The 15,725-nt window shown below is 39.8% G+C and overlaps 3 protein-coding genes across 4 annotated transcripts in view; 1 reads left to right on the top strand and 2 right to left on the bottom strand.

The window, feature by feature from the left end:
* The window catches only part of LOC145444248 (uncharacterized), a 170,285-nt gene that overhangs the window by 82,051 nt on the left and 72,509 nt on the right, over nucleotides 1-15,725 (bottom strand). The gene's annotated exons all lie outside the window — the stretch shown is intronic.
* Nucleotides 1-15,725, bottom strand: part of LOC145444219 (uncharacterized) — a 166,698-nt gene that overhangs the window by 124,208 nt on the left and 26,765 nt on the right. The gene's annotated exons all lie outside the window — the stretch shown is intronic.
* On the top strand, nucleotides 46-15,198 carry LOC145444216 (peroxisomal ATPase PEX6-like). The gene is made up of 21 exons (XM_080322154.1): nucleotides 46-179; nucleotides 248-408; nucleotides 995-1,156; nucleotides 2,017-2,219; nucleotides 2,678-2,805; nucleotides 2,961-3,075; nucleotides 3,874-3,918; nucleotides 3,983-4,162; nucleotides 5,449-5,617; nucleotides 5,809-5,851; nucleotides 6,350-6,446; nucleotides 6,509-6,627; nucleotides 8,422-8,600; nucleotides 9,359-9,570; nucleotides 9,633-9,746; nucleotides 10,670-10,746; nucleotides 10,809-10,944; nucleotides 11,896-12,272; nucleotides 14,094-14,219; nucleotides 14,280-14,376; nucleotides 14,743-15,198. Exons 1-21 carry the CDS (start codon nucleotides 70-72, stop codon nucleotides 15,016-15,018), a joined length of 3,126 nt encoding a protein of 1,041 aa, XP_080178280.1. The 5' UTR covers nucleotides 46-69; the 3' UTR covers nucleotides 15,019-15,198.

Here is a 15,725-nt window from a genome sequence, read left to right as displayed (position 1 = left end):
CTGTTGTGTAATACACCTAGCAATCTATTTTATATTGGTGTGCATTTGTGCCAACGCGGAGAGGATACAATGGATAGGCAGCAGTGTACTTTCACATTAAGAGAGCCCGAACGACATAATTACCGGCATCCACTACATTTGTGTACGGACAAAGTCAAATGGGAATCATGTTTTCGCGGGTATAGATACATGATTGGTAAAAATCCATTATAACGCCATCGGTGTGATATCTATTATTTTGTTCCAGAAATTTTGACTCGCAATGTATTGCGTCTCTGTCATGGAAACAGATTTATGATCATTCTGTTCAAGAAGAGCTATTTGTTGTGGTACATCTCAACCATTTTCCCAAGTCGTCGCTGACACAACCAAACGGGGATACTGTGGAGGCTTGTGAAGAGCCTATTGGTTAGTGTAGGCTATTTGTCCGTACATGATGGGTTAGATGAGCTTAATTATTGCTTATGAGATGAAGCAAATCTATTGTTGCTACCTAGCCCGGTAGCCTTCTTGTTCTGTAGATTATGTGTTGTGTGAAGAATGAATTGATGTAAAAAATGATTTGATTTCTACATAATGTGCCTGTACCACTAGCTTCTTGGAGGCTCAGAACTATTTGCTGATATCTCTGATATACAGTCCATCAGCAATACTGCTGCTTTCATGTTCAATATTTTAATTTGAGATCCATTTTTGCAGGGAATTGATTATGTCCCTCGAAAGACTATAAGGGAGCTAAAAATATTGCTGCGTGCCATTGGGTCACTATTGGCTGTGTTGTAGTGCACTATGTGCGGGGTTTACAGATTCCTTCAAATACTTATGAACGATTTTATCCAGGAGCAAAATATGATTTATCTCATCACTACTAGGATCTTGATACTTGCTTGATGCAAAAGCATACCCACATATGACCTGACCATCTTGAAAATGGAATGGCATTGTGGTTATGCCACACAAATGTCCACATGTATTGTATATCCTTAATTTTTAGAGTTGCTTGCGACCAACGAATTCCATTCGCATTACGGAATCAATATGTTCGAAGAATCAATGGCCATTGTTCCGAGACAAGTCTTCCCATTATTCCGAGTTGTTCTGACCGCCAAAACAGAAGATACATTTAAGTGGGCGAATACTCTATCATTTGAAAGAGGTATTTTAAAGTTTACAGACCTGATCAATGTAGCCCACCAGTAGCAGCAGGAAACGTGAAGTTGCAAGGTTCTATCAGGTAGAACCATGACAATCCTACCTTGAGTAGACCTAAGTATATCAAACAGCGGTAAGACTGGACAAAAATAGCAGTAGAAAGGGTGGTGTTCAACTACACACATAAGCTTCCATCCAGGATGAAGGCAATGCGACTCAAATACAGCTGCTTCTTGGCAAACTTGTGTACGGCTGGCCATGCTTAATGTGTCTTGAGACGATCAAAATTTGAGGTTTTCTGTGACCGGACGAGATGAAACGATAGTGGTACGATAAAGAATTTATGGAGTCAATCTTTGGAAAATATCAAATTGAATTGTGGCTTTCTCACTTTACAAAATATGTCTGTGTATTGAAAGTGCCTAGCCGATATCTGTCTCAATAGAAACATCAGTATTGACCAACTCTGGTCGATGTTTATTTGTCTCTCAAATGACATCATCACTCTAGCAATAATAGCTCTAAATAAGAGGGCCATCGCCCATCAGTACTGTTGGATTTATTTACGAGGACCAGAGAAGATAATTTCTTGGTGAAAATGTGCAAAAATTGTCTCCCTAACTACAATCACTACGTCTGTTGGAGTACCAGTTTCTTACTGGAGTTTTATTGTAAATAAATGAAATTGATATGGGGTTTATTTTCCAAATTACTCCCACTCATCAGAAGCTCTAGCTTAAACATATTGATGTCTCCAGAAAATATCGGCATACATATGTGAAGTCGGTATATGCTGAAAATTATAAATGGTATGAATGAATGAGTTTTGAATGATATTCTGAATAGACGGAAATCTTTCTACAGGGTTGATGATGGCGGGAACCAGTAGAAAAAAGCTACTACTTCGTCAAGGGGACTGGTTTTTAGGACAGTGCGACGCATTATACGACGAAGATCACTCACAGATCCTGAAACACTTCCGAAATTTGCACGTGTTGGAAACCTACCCGCTTAAGCAAGGATGTGTCTGTGTCAAAACGGAAATCATAATTGCTCTGAACAACTATGTATGCGCTGCATTGGTGTGTGTCGAGTTCTAATGACAATTTTAATGACAAAAGGGTTGCAAATCTAATCAAACGGTACTACATACTTGTCATAAAGGCATAAAAGGGACGTTTGGATTCTAAAAGTGGATTGTTTTGGATTCTAAAAGTGTAGAAGCAGAAGCAGTCTAAAGAGACTCTAGTAAGAAGCGGGATCGGGCAAGCTCCATATGAGCACTCAAAAAAGTACTTCTATTACTGAACCCTTTTGGTGATAACCAATTCTGTATTGCTAAATTCAATACGAGTATTATATGCTGCCTCTAGCACCAATAGCGTTTATGTCACAGGTTTGGTGCTAAAATCAATTGGCTTTTTTTGCCTTGAAAAAATTTGAGAAGTAGAACACAAAATATAAAGTTACATTGTTACTTACCACCTCGATACCATGCCCTTATCTATATCTTGTTTTCATCCAGGAACAATCTGCTGCAGACAATGACGGTGCGATTGACGGACAGGAGTTGAGAATAAATATTTTCGAAGAGCAATTTGAAAGTTTCCACACCGCCGTTAATTTTGACCCTGCTTGTGAAGCGCTGTGCTGGTAAGTAGCGAGAAAGAGATTGTATTGACCGCATGTTGTCAAATCAGTATTTTTTGACACCCAACCATTAACCAGCACCAATATATCTGCCTAGTAGGTTAATTTTTCCTCTTTCTATACGATAAACGAGCCATAATATGACTCTATTAATTTAGCCACACTCTTGCCGAAAATTTACGATTAAAGAATGGGCAGCTGATAAGGATAGCCATTCCAACTTATGAAAAATTTAGAACGTTGATGGAAGCGGAAGGTTCTTCAAGTGAAGAGGTAAGAATTGGAAGTACTTCAAATATAACGACTGCAGCAGAAGCAGAATCGCAATAAAAATAAGACTACCACTTATCTGACAATAATGAAGTTATACTTTTAATCCATTTAATACATGGTGTAAACAAGGGGTGGGCAACAGACGGCCCACGACCGGGTTGAGGGTGACCTGCAGACAGTTTCCGGTCTTACATGATAATGTGGCCCGCTTCTACATACATTTGCGAGCAAACATTTTGGACCATGAACATAAACAAGACAAAGCTGCGTTCCAATCTAACTGATGTTCAGATGCAATCTTTACTGAGGGTTTCTGTGTCCGGCACATGCATCCAGAGTTCGAAAAACTTGCTGACAGCTCAGCTATGATCTACCGCAGATGTCTGATTGACTTCAACAGCTACTGAAGTACATCACATTATTAAATTCGTTGAATACTGTTTTTGGTCCTATGCGTTGAACTTCAAGTTTACATCAAATACGATTTATTCCTTGTACAGGTAGAGAAATACGGAATTAATGCATCGATTGAGTAATCCAGCCCTCCAAGTACTGGAGAAGTTGCCAGTCCTTGATATAAACCGATCATTTCTAGTCGGTTGTTATATCGCTTGAATTCGGGGTTGGCATGTAGTAGCTAGTAGTCGTCATTGCTACTCAAGTAGAAACAGCGCCATGGATGTCTACTCAATTATAGGTAGAAGTAGCAATGTTCAGGTCATGTCAAAACTACTCCAAGGGTATTTCAAGATGATATTCATCATCTCGCCTTCATTTTTGGTAAACCTTCTTTTTCAGAGCAAAGATCAAGATGCATCCCTTTTAAATATGCTGCCTGCGCCGGTGCGTAATTTTGCGATCATCACCACATTTTCTCGATTATCATCCGCGTATTTTTTCCTGACAGGAATCTCGTCAAGTTGATGTTGTATGTCGCTTGCGAGTGACGGAATCAAAAATCAACGTCAGCGCCAACACTAGCCATCTGGCTTTACATCCGTCGACGATTTTTCTCAGCACTACGTTATTGTACAATGCAGGCGCGGACTCGAAATTTACCGGTCTAACTGACGAGGTTGCGGTTCAGGTAATATCTGCTGTGGCCGATTGCAATTAGGAAGGAAAATCTCTCGTATAGCAAGGGCTATCTGTCTGCCCTTGATATGTACAGGAAAGGCTTCACTTATAGACGGACCCCAGATTTTATTCAAGTCAGATAGATTAAGCAGCCATTAAACAACACATAGAATTTCGAAATTATAATGCTCGTAGCAATGTTATCATCCCACATTTCTGAAAGATTCCTTATACTTCAAGTAGGTTTTGCCTTCTTGTACTACCTAATCAGTTTCCAGGCAAAACTAGGCCTCGAATACTTACTTTTTACTTGATTGGAAATCGCTATTACTACTTATACTTGTACAATTTCACACTGTTACTTCTACTTCTATTCGAGTATGAACAAGACTACTTTCACCACCTCTGTCTCATGAATTTGATACATACAAGCAGACATTAAAAGGTTTGTCGCTTTAATGATGTACCAAAAAAACTACACAAACAAGGTTTGCTGAATAAAGCTTGGCAAGTTTGTCGGCAAATATTTGAAGTTCTGAGACTTTTTGCAATATCAATAATTGTCCGATAATATTTTAATCTGTCCACAAGACACAATAGGCTTTTAGAAGTAGAATACTTCAATATTGCAGCAAGAAATACTTTAATATTGCCCCTGGGAATATTTCATTATTGTTGTGGTGTTATTCGGCTATTCTACAGCCAATTTGTGTCTGTTATACCATAACCATGCGTTGTTATCTGATGTTCGCGGCTCTTTGTATTTGTATTACATCACAACGACAAAATTAATTCTTTATTTCGAATTTGATAACCACATTTACTATGTTCGCTCCTTACGAGAGTCAGTCTAAAAGCTTCGAGTGGAATAATTTGGCAATATATGAACATATTGTTTGCTGCAACAAGACACAATGCGACGTAATGCACAGAACTTTAATATCCATTTTAATACAATATTCATGCTGAGAATATCTGAAAAACCAAATCAGACGCTCTTACGGGACAATTGTCAGTGAGTGAGGAGATTTGAAAAATATTGAATATAACATCATTACGTTCAATAAATCACCACATAGAAACAAATACAACATGAAATGTTGGCTAACCGCTAGTGCAACTAGTGACTCACTGACTGGTTTCCAGCTTGAGCAAGAATTCCTGACAAAGTGCAGTTGGTGGATTTTGATAAAGATAGATTCAAGTATAAAACGAATGAAATGATGAGTCAATTATTTTGACTTGACTTATATTGTCACCTAAAAAGTTTCACTGCTCAATGTTCATATGTTTTAGACATCTGTACTTGAGGAAGAGATAGTACCATTTGCTACTGAAGTGCATCTGAGTTTGGTTCGATCGCCTACCTATTCGCTGAGCTCTCACTTTGACCATACCCTGTTGAAGTATTTGGAATCCACAAAGATTATGAAACAAGGCGACATCTTAGCTGTTAACACTGCAGGTAGCTGTCCGGTGTCTGTAGGCACAACAGTAATGAATAATTTATAGAGTAGCGTGAAGAATTTCAGTACTAATGTGGCATCATGGAAATATTGTGACATAATCAAATCAAATTTAAGGTCTGAATTACAAAATACAGGCCTACAAGGCTAAGCCTATTCTATACTTTTATGCGTGATTTTTCTGTGGCAGATTTCGTGGAGTTTTTGTGTGAAACAAGCTTGAAGGATGCCGGGTAAGAATCTTTATGTGAAGATTAAGTTTAAATACAAGCTATAGCGAGTCGCTGCGATATGACATATAACGATTTGGCATTTGTAGCTTATTTTATGGTACTATGGCATGTTAAATCTATATTGCCATTCACACTGTATTAAAATGTGTGTGAATATCGTTGCTTCAGGAGAATCTTTTAGTTGAAGATCGTTATGTACTTTTGCGGAACGCTATGGCCGGTGGTGACTTTGGCATTGCGAGGTCATCTGCATGCACTACGTTGTGTCATGGTTGAAAAATTTTGTCCCACTCCAATTTTCATTCACTCTTCATGAACTTACATTCTGGCCTACGACTATGCCTGCGTTGAAGGGAATTCCAATGTGACCAACTCAATATATGCCTCAGACGAATTATATCCGCACACTGTACAGTGCATGGCTTCACATTGCTAATTTTTTCTTATCAAATTAGTGACAGTTCGGTGTCTGTCTTTTACGTTCTTTTTTTCAAACAGATGCAAAACAATTTATTTCAAAGTAATGGGATTTGCGGCAAATGAGGAGGGAAGCGGCTATTTTCAAGTTGATAAGAAACACACCGTGTTATATCAGGTGATCACGGAGTAGGAGTTTGAATTTCGATAATGGGGATTCACGTTTGTGTTTTATATTAGGAGGGAACCGTTAACAGCTATCTTCCCCGCGTGTACAAGTTGAACGGCGCGGCGCTTGGCCTGAGCAAGTACACTGAGGAATTACAGGGATATGTTGATCATTATATCAAGAAGGCAAAGTGAGTAAAAATATCTTGCGAATGACAGTATTAATTTGTGTGTCTTTGTGGTATTTTCCAAATAACACCACCAAACAAAACCGACCACCGGAGATGTGTGTGCTCATAATTTTATAATTTTGTGCAATTCAATTCCAAGTAGGCTACTCGCCTTGACTAGATCCAATGTGAAACCTTGAAAGAAATATCGGTATTGGTGGCAGGGACCAGAGAACTATAATCTCCTGACATTGAAATATTTCATATGGCTTACGAGTGTCCTGATAGTTTTTCCATGTTCATTGTCCAATGTCCAAGCATAGCAATCGCTGTAATTAGAGCCCGACCGATATTGGATTTTTGAGCCGATACCGATAAAACCGATATCCAGTACCTTCACCGATAACCCCGATATATTCAGCCGATATTCAAAAGATATGGAATCTAGCTCAAGCCGCATATTTAACACCTCAAGAATATTTCTTTGAACAGATTTACAGCCATTGCCATGCTTGAACTATTGAACATGAAATGAATGATCTATAATAAATATATCAATAGCACCAGCCACCAGTCTAGCAGTTGCAGATTACAGTTCACAAAGCATAATTTCTCGCCCCTTTCTCCAAGGAGTGAAGATCTGTGGTCTTCATAAATGATGTATATAGCACTGAACAGAGTGAGTAGTCTTTCACTTGGTATCATAGTTAGTGGCAGACCAAGAATTGGAAATCTTTCTTTATTTCGGTCCCACCACTCTGCTGCAGGGGATCTTTCCTTCAATGGTTCTACCAAATATTGATATTCTTCTGGCAGTGCACCTGGAGCCTTCAGCACATCATTAACAAATAGCTGAAGAGAATGTGCAAAACAACTCACATTGTTCACGTCTGCTACTGCTCCACCCATCCCCTTGACCATGACCAGCATTTCAGCAATCAATTGATCAATATTTGACGATCTTTTATCAGCATTGGCCCATGTCATCATGGAATCACAGATTTCCGTATGATTGTTGGCTCTGCTCCACTTTTGCTTGATTTCCTTGCAATCTAGTCTCGCATATTCCCCATCATGGTGGCCGCTCAGGCCTCAGTCAGATGACTTCATATATTACTGGTATTTTTTGCTTTGTTGCCTTGGCTTGTTAGCTTCTTACACAGACACCACCAGCACTATCTACAGAAAATTGTTTCGACGCAACGCTTTTCTCCATCATCACGAGGGTCAGTCCAGCATGAATGAAGTTCTCATTTCTCTAATCGATGGAAATCTTCTGCTCTGCAGACAACTATCCATCCAGCTGCTCTCTGTCTTTGGTATTCGATCACTGCAGGGGGATTCCCACGAAGTCACTGGGGCATAACGGTGAAAGTATATTTCTCACATAGTCCTTCTGGCATGCATGCACTATGCAGCTTGGCCATTTATCTTTTTAGTTTACCGACATGCAGTGAAGACCTCACATCTTCTCTGATTCCCTACCACCTTGTTGTGACGTCACGAACATGGCCGATATTTTTTTACCTCCAATGGCCGATACCGATATTTCTTTCCAAGTATGATATCGACTCGATATTATCGGCGAGCCGATAATCGGTCGGGCACTAGCTGTAATGCTTTTCTAATATATGGAACTGCTACTTGGGCTAGGTCATATATATTTTCAATATCGGCTGAATATATGGGGGTTACCGTACAGGTGAAGATGCTAGGTATCGGTATTGGCTCAAAAACGCGATATTGATCGTACTCTAATCTTGATAGCAAACCAATCCTGGGATATCTAAAACGAAATGATTGACATATTGGCAGTGAACCTACAACCGTTGGCACTATCCTGTTGTCCGGACCGCCGGGATGTGGGAAGAAGTCTGTTGTCGCGGAAGCCGCTCGGTTACTCGGTCTGCACGTGGTGACGGTATCTTGTCATGAGCTGATGTCGGACAGCAGCGGATCGACGGAAGTTAAGATCGTTGAAGCTTTTAAAAGAGGTCAGTGTTTGAAGCTGGTTTTGTATGTGTACGGGTGCTCTGAGCTTTTCGTATACACGCAGTACGAATAGCAGCACACGCATGGAGATTGGAGAAGCCCTGAGTACTTTCGAAGTCTCTTATAATCCGAATTAGGGTTGTTCACAAATAACTTATCTCCTAATTTTACTGGGTAATTTATGAAATTGTAGGTTGGAAAAAAAAAACGCCGCCTGCCAAATTTGGATCAATTCCAATAACTTCTTATCTGCTGACTGGAATTGAGCAAAATATGTTATGCAATTTAACAATATTGGTTGGGCCGACAGTAAAATTTGAAGAAAGAAAAACTTTTTTTAATAAATTTAAAATTTTCGAACTCCAATAGCCTCGCTGCTACATGTTGGAATGGAGCCAAATTTGATGTGAATAGCATCTTAGCCAACCTGACAATTTTATCGAATAGTCGGTAAAACTGGAAGAAAAAGGTGATTTTTTGAACAATACTAATGTAACTCTATATGAAGTTGCATTGGTTTGACATGTAGGCTATTTACTTTAATAAAATTTTACGACTCAAGCTCATTGCCATCAGTGGCTACTGCAGCAATTCTCCTCTATCTTGTCAGGTTACTGATCCTTGTTTTTTTGTGCACTGATTCTTTCGTTGACGCTTATTGAAAGCACTTAAAATGGATTTAGTCACCAAAAATTTTGAATTCTTTTCGTTATAATTCGATTGGTACAGCAATTTATGATCATTACTGCTATTATTACAGCAACTATTTATTCGCCATGTATTCTTGTACTGGACGCTATCAATTGTATTGGTATGGAGACGGATTCAGACCAGCCTGATTACAGAGTCTGCAATGCGATGCAGGAGGCTTTGGATGGTTTACAGACGGAAAAACTACCCGTAATCGTCGTGGCTGTCACGTCGGCCATAACCAGCGTGGTGTCGAAAATCCGTTCACAATTCGTGCACAAGGTATGAAGGATTTGGAATTCCAACAACCGGGCAAACTTGAGAGCTGAAATTTACGTCGCCAGATTGAGATGGGATCTCTGACCGAAAAGGAGCGTCTGGAAACTTTACAAGGCTTGTCGAAACTGGTAGAATGCGGAGTCGATCTTAACACACAGTGGATTGCTAAGCACACAGTGGTAAGCAACGCGTAGTGCTATCATGATACCATTGCCAAGGTCAAAAGTTTTACACTCATTCCAAAATCCTATTTCTTCGGTATTTGGGATTACGCTGCAAATGTCACTCTTTCTTGATCTAGTTCAAGTCAAGTTTTGCTGCCTTGAGTACAATAGATTCTTTATCTATTTGAAGTTGGGCTAACTTTCATAGCTACATATAGTAGATCTTACAGCTTTGAGTAGAAACCGATTGACATTTGTCTCAGTAGAAATATCAGTATTGGCCAACTCATTCAATATCTATTGGCGTGTTCTATCAAGTCATCACTCCTAAAACTCTCCCAAGGAAGAGGGTGTTCAGTACTTTTCGGTTAATTAATGCGGATGGTTGCAGTTCACTTTGTAATGAAAATACGGCATAGATGTCTGTTTTTGAACTACAATATACCCCATATGTACTAATTTATTACATCACTGGAGTTTTGACGCAAGTTCATATGGGATATCCTATACAAATTGCGATAATTAATACTAGGTTCCAAATGTCACATTTCGATGCCGGTAGAAACTATCAGCTTTTTTAAGAGCTTCTTGGAGGACAAAACTTCAATATACAATTGAATACTGTAATCATATCGAAATAAATCGAATATTTTCGGCTGACACTCATCAGGGGTAATCCAATTCTCTACTAGTTGCTGGCGATTACCCCTGACGAGTGTCAGCCGAATATATTCGGGCTCATTTCAGTATGAATATGCTATTCAATTGTATCAGCTTTTTGCAAAAATGTGTTAAATTGGCGATATCGGTCTCCGCTCAAAATTGTGAAATCAGTCGACCTAGCTTTGTTGTGAAAATGTACAGCCTGTCACCAATTAACAGCAACGGTAATTGGCTGTCTATCTGGTTTGACCATATCTTTGTCGCACACATTTTAGGGCTTCACCTACGGAGAGTTCTGGGCTCTTTTGCGTATCGCAAATTCATCAGCTATAGAAAGAATTAAAGCTTGCTGGTAAGTTGCCATTGAAATCACGAATGTATATATTATCGTTAATCGCTACATACCTGCTGAAGCGCGGAAGGAAACGCGATGACGTGGAAGGATGAACTGAATGTGTGTGCTGCCGGAATCGCATGCCACCAGTGCGACTTTGAAACCGCGTTGAAGCAAATGCAGTTGAAGCGTGCAGACATCATTGGCGTCCCCAAGGTATCGCCACGGTGTCGTTAAATTCCACCCCCGACCTAATTTCATTGCGATGCTTGTTACAATTATAATTGTTCACTTCGGCGCACGTGTTCTCAAAAAATTTATTTAGGAAAGCTCCTCAAATCTCTGTTGCATATGCTTGTTGGTTTTTATGATTTGGAATTAATATATCTCTTCTTCTGTTTGGCAGATTGAATTTATGAATACTGCATACTATGTACTGTTCATTGAGGGTGTTCAAAAACGACTTTTTCTTTCAAATTGTAGTGGCTACTTGATAAAATTGTTAGGTTACCTGAAATAACGCTGCACACGAATTTTGGTGTAATTCCAACCTGTTGTGGCATTGCTATAAGAGAAAAAGTTTATGATTTATTTAATAAATCTAAATATAATTTTTTTTTCAAATATTACTGGCTATACCATCAAATTGTTAGATTGTCTGAAAACAACAATGCACAACGAATTTGACTAATTCAAACCAGTAGAAACGAAGCTATTACCGGTAATGTTCAAAATTTTAGATTTCAAATCATAGTGTTTACGGTGGGCAGAACTATAATAAATAATTGAAGAATTTGCCACTGTCACTATTTTATTCAAATTTTTCAACTACAATAACTCCGTTTCCATTGGTTGTAGTCAAGCCAAATTTGATGAGCATCATTTATATAGACGGCCTAACAATTTCATGGGGTGAACAGGAAAATTTTGAAATTTTAACTTTCTTCCCTTCCCATGTAGCAATGCGGCTACTGGTTGGAATTGAACCAAATTTTGTGTATAGGCTGGTGTGGAGGTGCATATTTCCGCAACTCGATGAAGTCTGCTTTCTCTACTCGGCTCGAGTCATTACAGTTGATACTTAAGTGCTTAAATCGTACTAATCCATGATAACGATCATTGACCTATGTAGCCCGTCGTTCTCAACACAGCGCTTATTGCTTGCAGATACCCGACGTGAAATGGGACGATATCGGCGGCTTGGATGAGGTCAAAGCCACGATACAGGACACGATTCAGCTGCCTCTCGAGCACCCCGAGCTGGTCGCGGCCGGCTTGCGTAGATCCGGGATTCTTCTGTACGGCCCACCGGGAACCGGCAAGACTTTGCTCGCCAAGGCGGTGGCCACGCAGTGCTCGTTGAGCTTTCTCAGTGTCAAGGGCCCGGAGCTGATCAATATGTACGTCGGCCAGAGCGAGGAGAACGTGCGGAAAATCTTTGCGCGAGCCAGGGACGCGGCGCCCTGCGTTGTGTTTTTCGACGAGCTGGACTCGCTGGCTCCGAATCGTGGGAAGAGCGGAGATTCCGGAGGAGTGATGGACCGGTTTGTTTTGCTTCCATTTTTGAATTCCCACCTATTTCAGTAGAGAGGAGTGGATTTTACATTGTCAAATCCAAATCTATTTCAGGATCCAACATTCAAGTCTGAACCCAAATGTAAAATAAATATTGTATCATGTCTAAATCCAAGTTCAAATCTTGTCATGCCTGAACTTTACTCAAAAGTCCATATCCGAATCCAAATCCCAGTTTCAAAACGGCTGTGACAGTAATCATCGTGGGTACTCGAGTAGAAGTAAAATCCGAAGAGGTGATGAAAGTACTTGTCGTAATGGCTCGAGTAGACGTAGAAACGACGCCGTGAATTTCTACTGAAGCACGATAAAAGTTGATGATTTCCGAAACATCTTCAAACTACTTCAAGTGCTCGTCTAAAAGTAAAAAAAGAAAAACGGTTGAATATAAGTGGAAGTAGGTTAAAATCATAACCACTGGAGTAAGTATTGCAAATAGGTGATACCTACTTGGACATTCTGAAAAAACGGAAGTAGTTCATTACTGGCCAGCTGTTCGAAAATTACTTTTTTTCCGGATCCTGTATATTCACTGATGAAATTGTTAAGTTGCCTAAAAAACGCTGCACACCACATTTGGCTCAATTACAACCAGTATATGCCAACGCAGAGTCACTTGAAATTTTTGAATTGATTATAACATATTAAAATCAAAAATTTTCAAATTTTACTGTCAACTCAATGAAATTGTTGAGCTGTCTACAAAAACGTTGCAAAAATAAATTTGACGCAATTCCAACCCGTAGAAGCAAAGTTGTTTGAATTTTTCATTCATAATTCTGGGATTTTCCACCGTAAAAGCCATTTTTTTACAAATCCAAACCTTTCAACTGTAATAACTTAGCTTCTGCCGGTTGGAAGTGAGCAATATATTTTGGCGCTTCTTCGACATATCCCCGAGATCAAACATATCAAAATTTATAAACGGATAAATAAATTATATTTCGTGTTGGGTGGGATTGGAGTTGTGGGTCCTGGATATTAGGGTTGGAAGTGAGTTAGGGTTAGGGTTTTCGTTAGTGAACCCCAATATTAGGGTTGTGGGTGCGAGATATTAGGGTTTTGGGTGTGGGATATTAGGGTTGTGAGTGAGAGATATTAGGGTTGGAGGATGACGGATGTTAGGGTTGGGGGATAAAATTATAATAGGGTTGGGGGTTGCGGACGTTAGTTCGGGGATTTTATCACCCCTAACCCTAACATCCATATTAGGCCACTTTACAATTGTATGGGGTCGACAGAAAAAAAAAAATTTTGTTTTTTATATTCAATTCAAAAATTCCAATTGGCTTTAAGACGGCTTCTACTGGTTGGAATCTAGCCAAATCTAGTGTGCAGCGTTTTTAACGCATCCTAACAATCTAATCATCGAATCCCCGGAACCTTGTAATGAAGCACTACTACTTTCCCAACGCTATCGTATTTGGCCTACTTTTACTGCTTGCTGGAGTGGATATGCTCTAAATTGCTTCCACGTTACTGTTCAGTAGATGAGACTGCTTACTTTTGATACTTTGCATTTGGAAAAGTATAAATTTGTTCTGAGATCCCGAAGATTCGCCAAACAGATGTTTTTCTATGTTGTGCCCATGTAAAAAGGACAATTTCTTTCTGAATTGTACAGAAATGAATGGACACTATGAAAAACACACGGCTTATACACTAATAACTTCACATTGTGACAAAAACAGATTGGTAGTGTGAGGGTTATCCAGTGAAACTTGACAACAAAACTTGCCCAAATATCTTCTTCATGCAGATTTTTTCTTGATGGATTACCAAATTTTCAGTGTGGTCTCCCAACTCCTCGCCGAACTGGATGGGCTAGTAGAAGGGAATGCGGAGAAGCAAATATTCGTTATCGGTGCGTCAAATCGCCCCGATCTGATCGATCCTGCTTTATTGCGGCCCGGCAGGTAATACTGCAGCGTGATTTAAAGAAATGTAACTTGGTGATAATATTTCTTCTCTTGCAGGTTTGATAAGCTGCTTTATGTGGGAATCAATGACCGTAAACATGACCAACTCAAAATATTGGAAGCGCAAACAAAACGAACAATCTTTGACCAGGATGTGAGTCTAAATGTTGGCTTCTTTTGTGTTCAAAATGATGTGGATATTTCAGATCGCAGGCGATTTCTGCCCAAGAATGGCAACGTAGGCCTATTTATCCTGTGTAATGATAATCACAATAACTAATCATCACTGCAACAGTCCAATTTATACTAGCACAAGGTATTAGCATACCATCGTTCCATTATAGTCGCTTTTACCTTCTCGTTGGCCCGGAAAGGACCTGGCGACCATCTTTTCATTCGAGTTGTCAGTACGACAGAGTGTCCTCTGTACTAATTATATCACACCTCCGTATCCATGCCAATTTTTCCACCAACATGTTTACCATCGTCTACTACGTTAAGATCATTTTGTTTGATTCAGGTGAATCTAGTAGCCATTGTCGAGATATGTCCCCGCAACATGACGGGGGCAGACTTCTACGCTTTGACATCGGCTGCTACGATGAATGCTATCCGGAGGCGGATTCAGCTTCTAGAAACGTCAGAAAATATGGCAGACCTTCTCAAAGACAAGCAAGAACCACTGGGAGTGAAACAAATTGACTTTATAGATGCCGTGAAGGAAATTACACCTTCAGTTTCTGACGTTGAGATTTCTCGGTATCTGAAAATCAGGGATTCAATTGTTACAAAATGATGCGCACCTTATCATGGTTTAACAACTTGTAATTGATGTGTGTACGTGCAATCTTTTGTGTTATCAACTCTAATTTCATCAAGTGTTAATTACTCGTTATTTGTGTTACTGTCTTCCGTCTGTCGATTCTCAAACCTTTATGGTCTGTGCTGTGAACGCATGAATAAATTTGTCGTTGAAGCTGCCTGCACTCCTTTCTCGTTGCGCAGAACCATGGGCTCTTCAATGTAGGTTACTGCTAGCGCTACAGACCCAATGCGTTGATGAACATTGGCCATCATGCATTGTTCATCGTTCTCGTTTTCCATGGTACTGTCGCAGTTGGTTAATCCACTACCATCGGTTTCGAGTGTTGCCTGTAGCACATTTTCAAGTGTCTGGAGTCCGGTTAATAATAATCACTTGAAAACAACAAGATTGCAATTAAATGGCAAGATAGGAAGGCTCGAAATGACTTGCAGTAGTACTTTAAATCAAACACCCACGTTAGCCTGAAACATGCAATTAGGTGGTATGGACACTGGGCCCCTCCCTCGAGACGCTGTTCTTCGGCTTCTTTACAAGAAAGGACCGGTGAGGAAGGTCGGACGGAAAGGAATGAGAACGAGGAAAGTGACGAAAGATGGAGATCAAACATTGTACGTCGTGCAGCATTAGTACCAGCAGGCTGACGTGTAATTAAGCTAGATTGATAGATCGTAGGTTAG

This window comes from Botryllus schlosseri, chromosome 8, assembly GCF_051294905.1.
Source record: "Botryllus schlosseri isolate E-star chromosome 8, Bs_hap1, whole genome shotgun sequence".
Lineage (NCBI taxonomy): Eukaryota > Metazoa > Chordata > Ascidiacea > Stolidobranchia > Styelidae > Botryllus > Botryllus schlosseri.
The sequence above is the reverse complement of the archived record's forward strand: the minus strand, read 5'-3'. Positions and strand labels throughout refer to the sequence as shown.

What these genes read in the sequence shown, in the direction of transcription:
- LOC145444216 (XM_080322154.1), top strand. Translation starts at nt 70, where the DNA reads ATGGATAGGCAGCAGTGTACTTTCACATTAAGAGAGCCCGAACGACAT. An exon ending in CATTATATCAAGAAGGCAAA is followed by an intron (nt 6,628 to 8,421) that starts GTGAGTAAAAAT and finishes ACATATTGGCAG; the next exon opens with TGAACCTACAACCGTTGGCA. An exon ending in GAACAATCTTTGACCAGGAT is followed by an intron (nt 14,377 to 14,742) that starts GTGAGTCTAAAT and finishes TGTTTGATTCAG; the next exon opens with GTGAATCTAGTAGCCATTGT.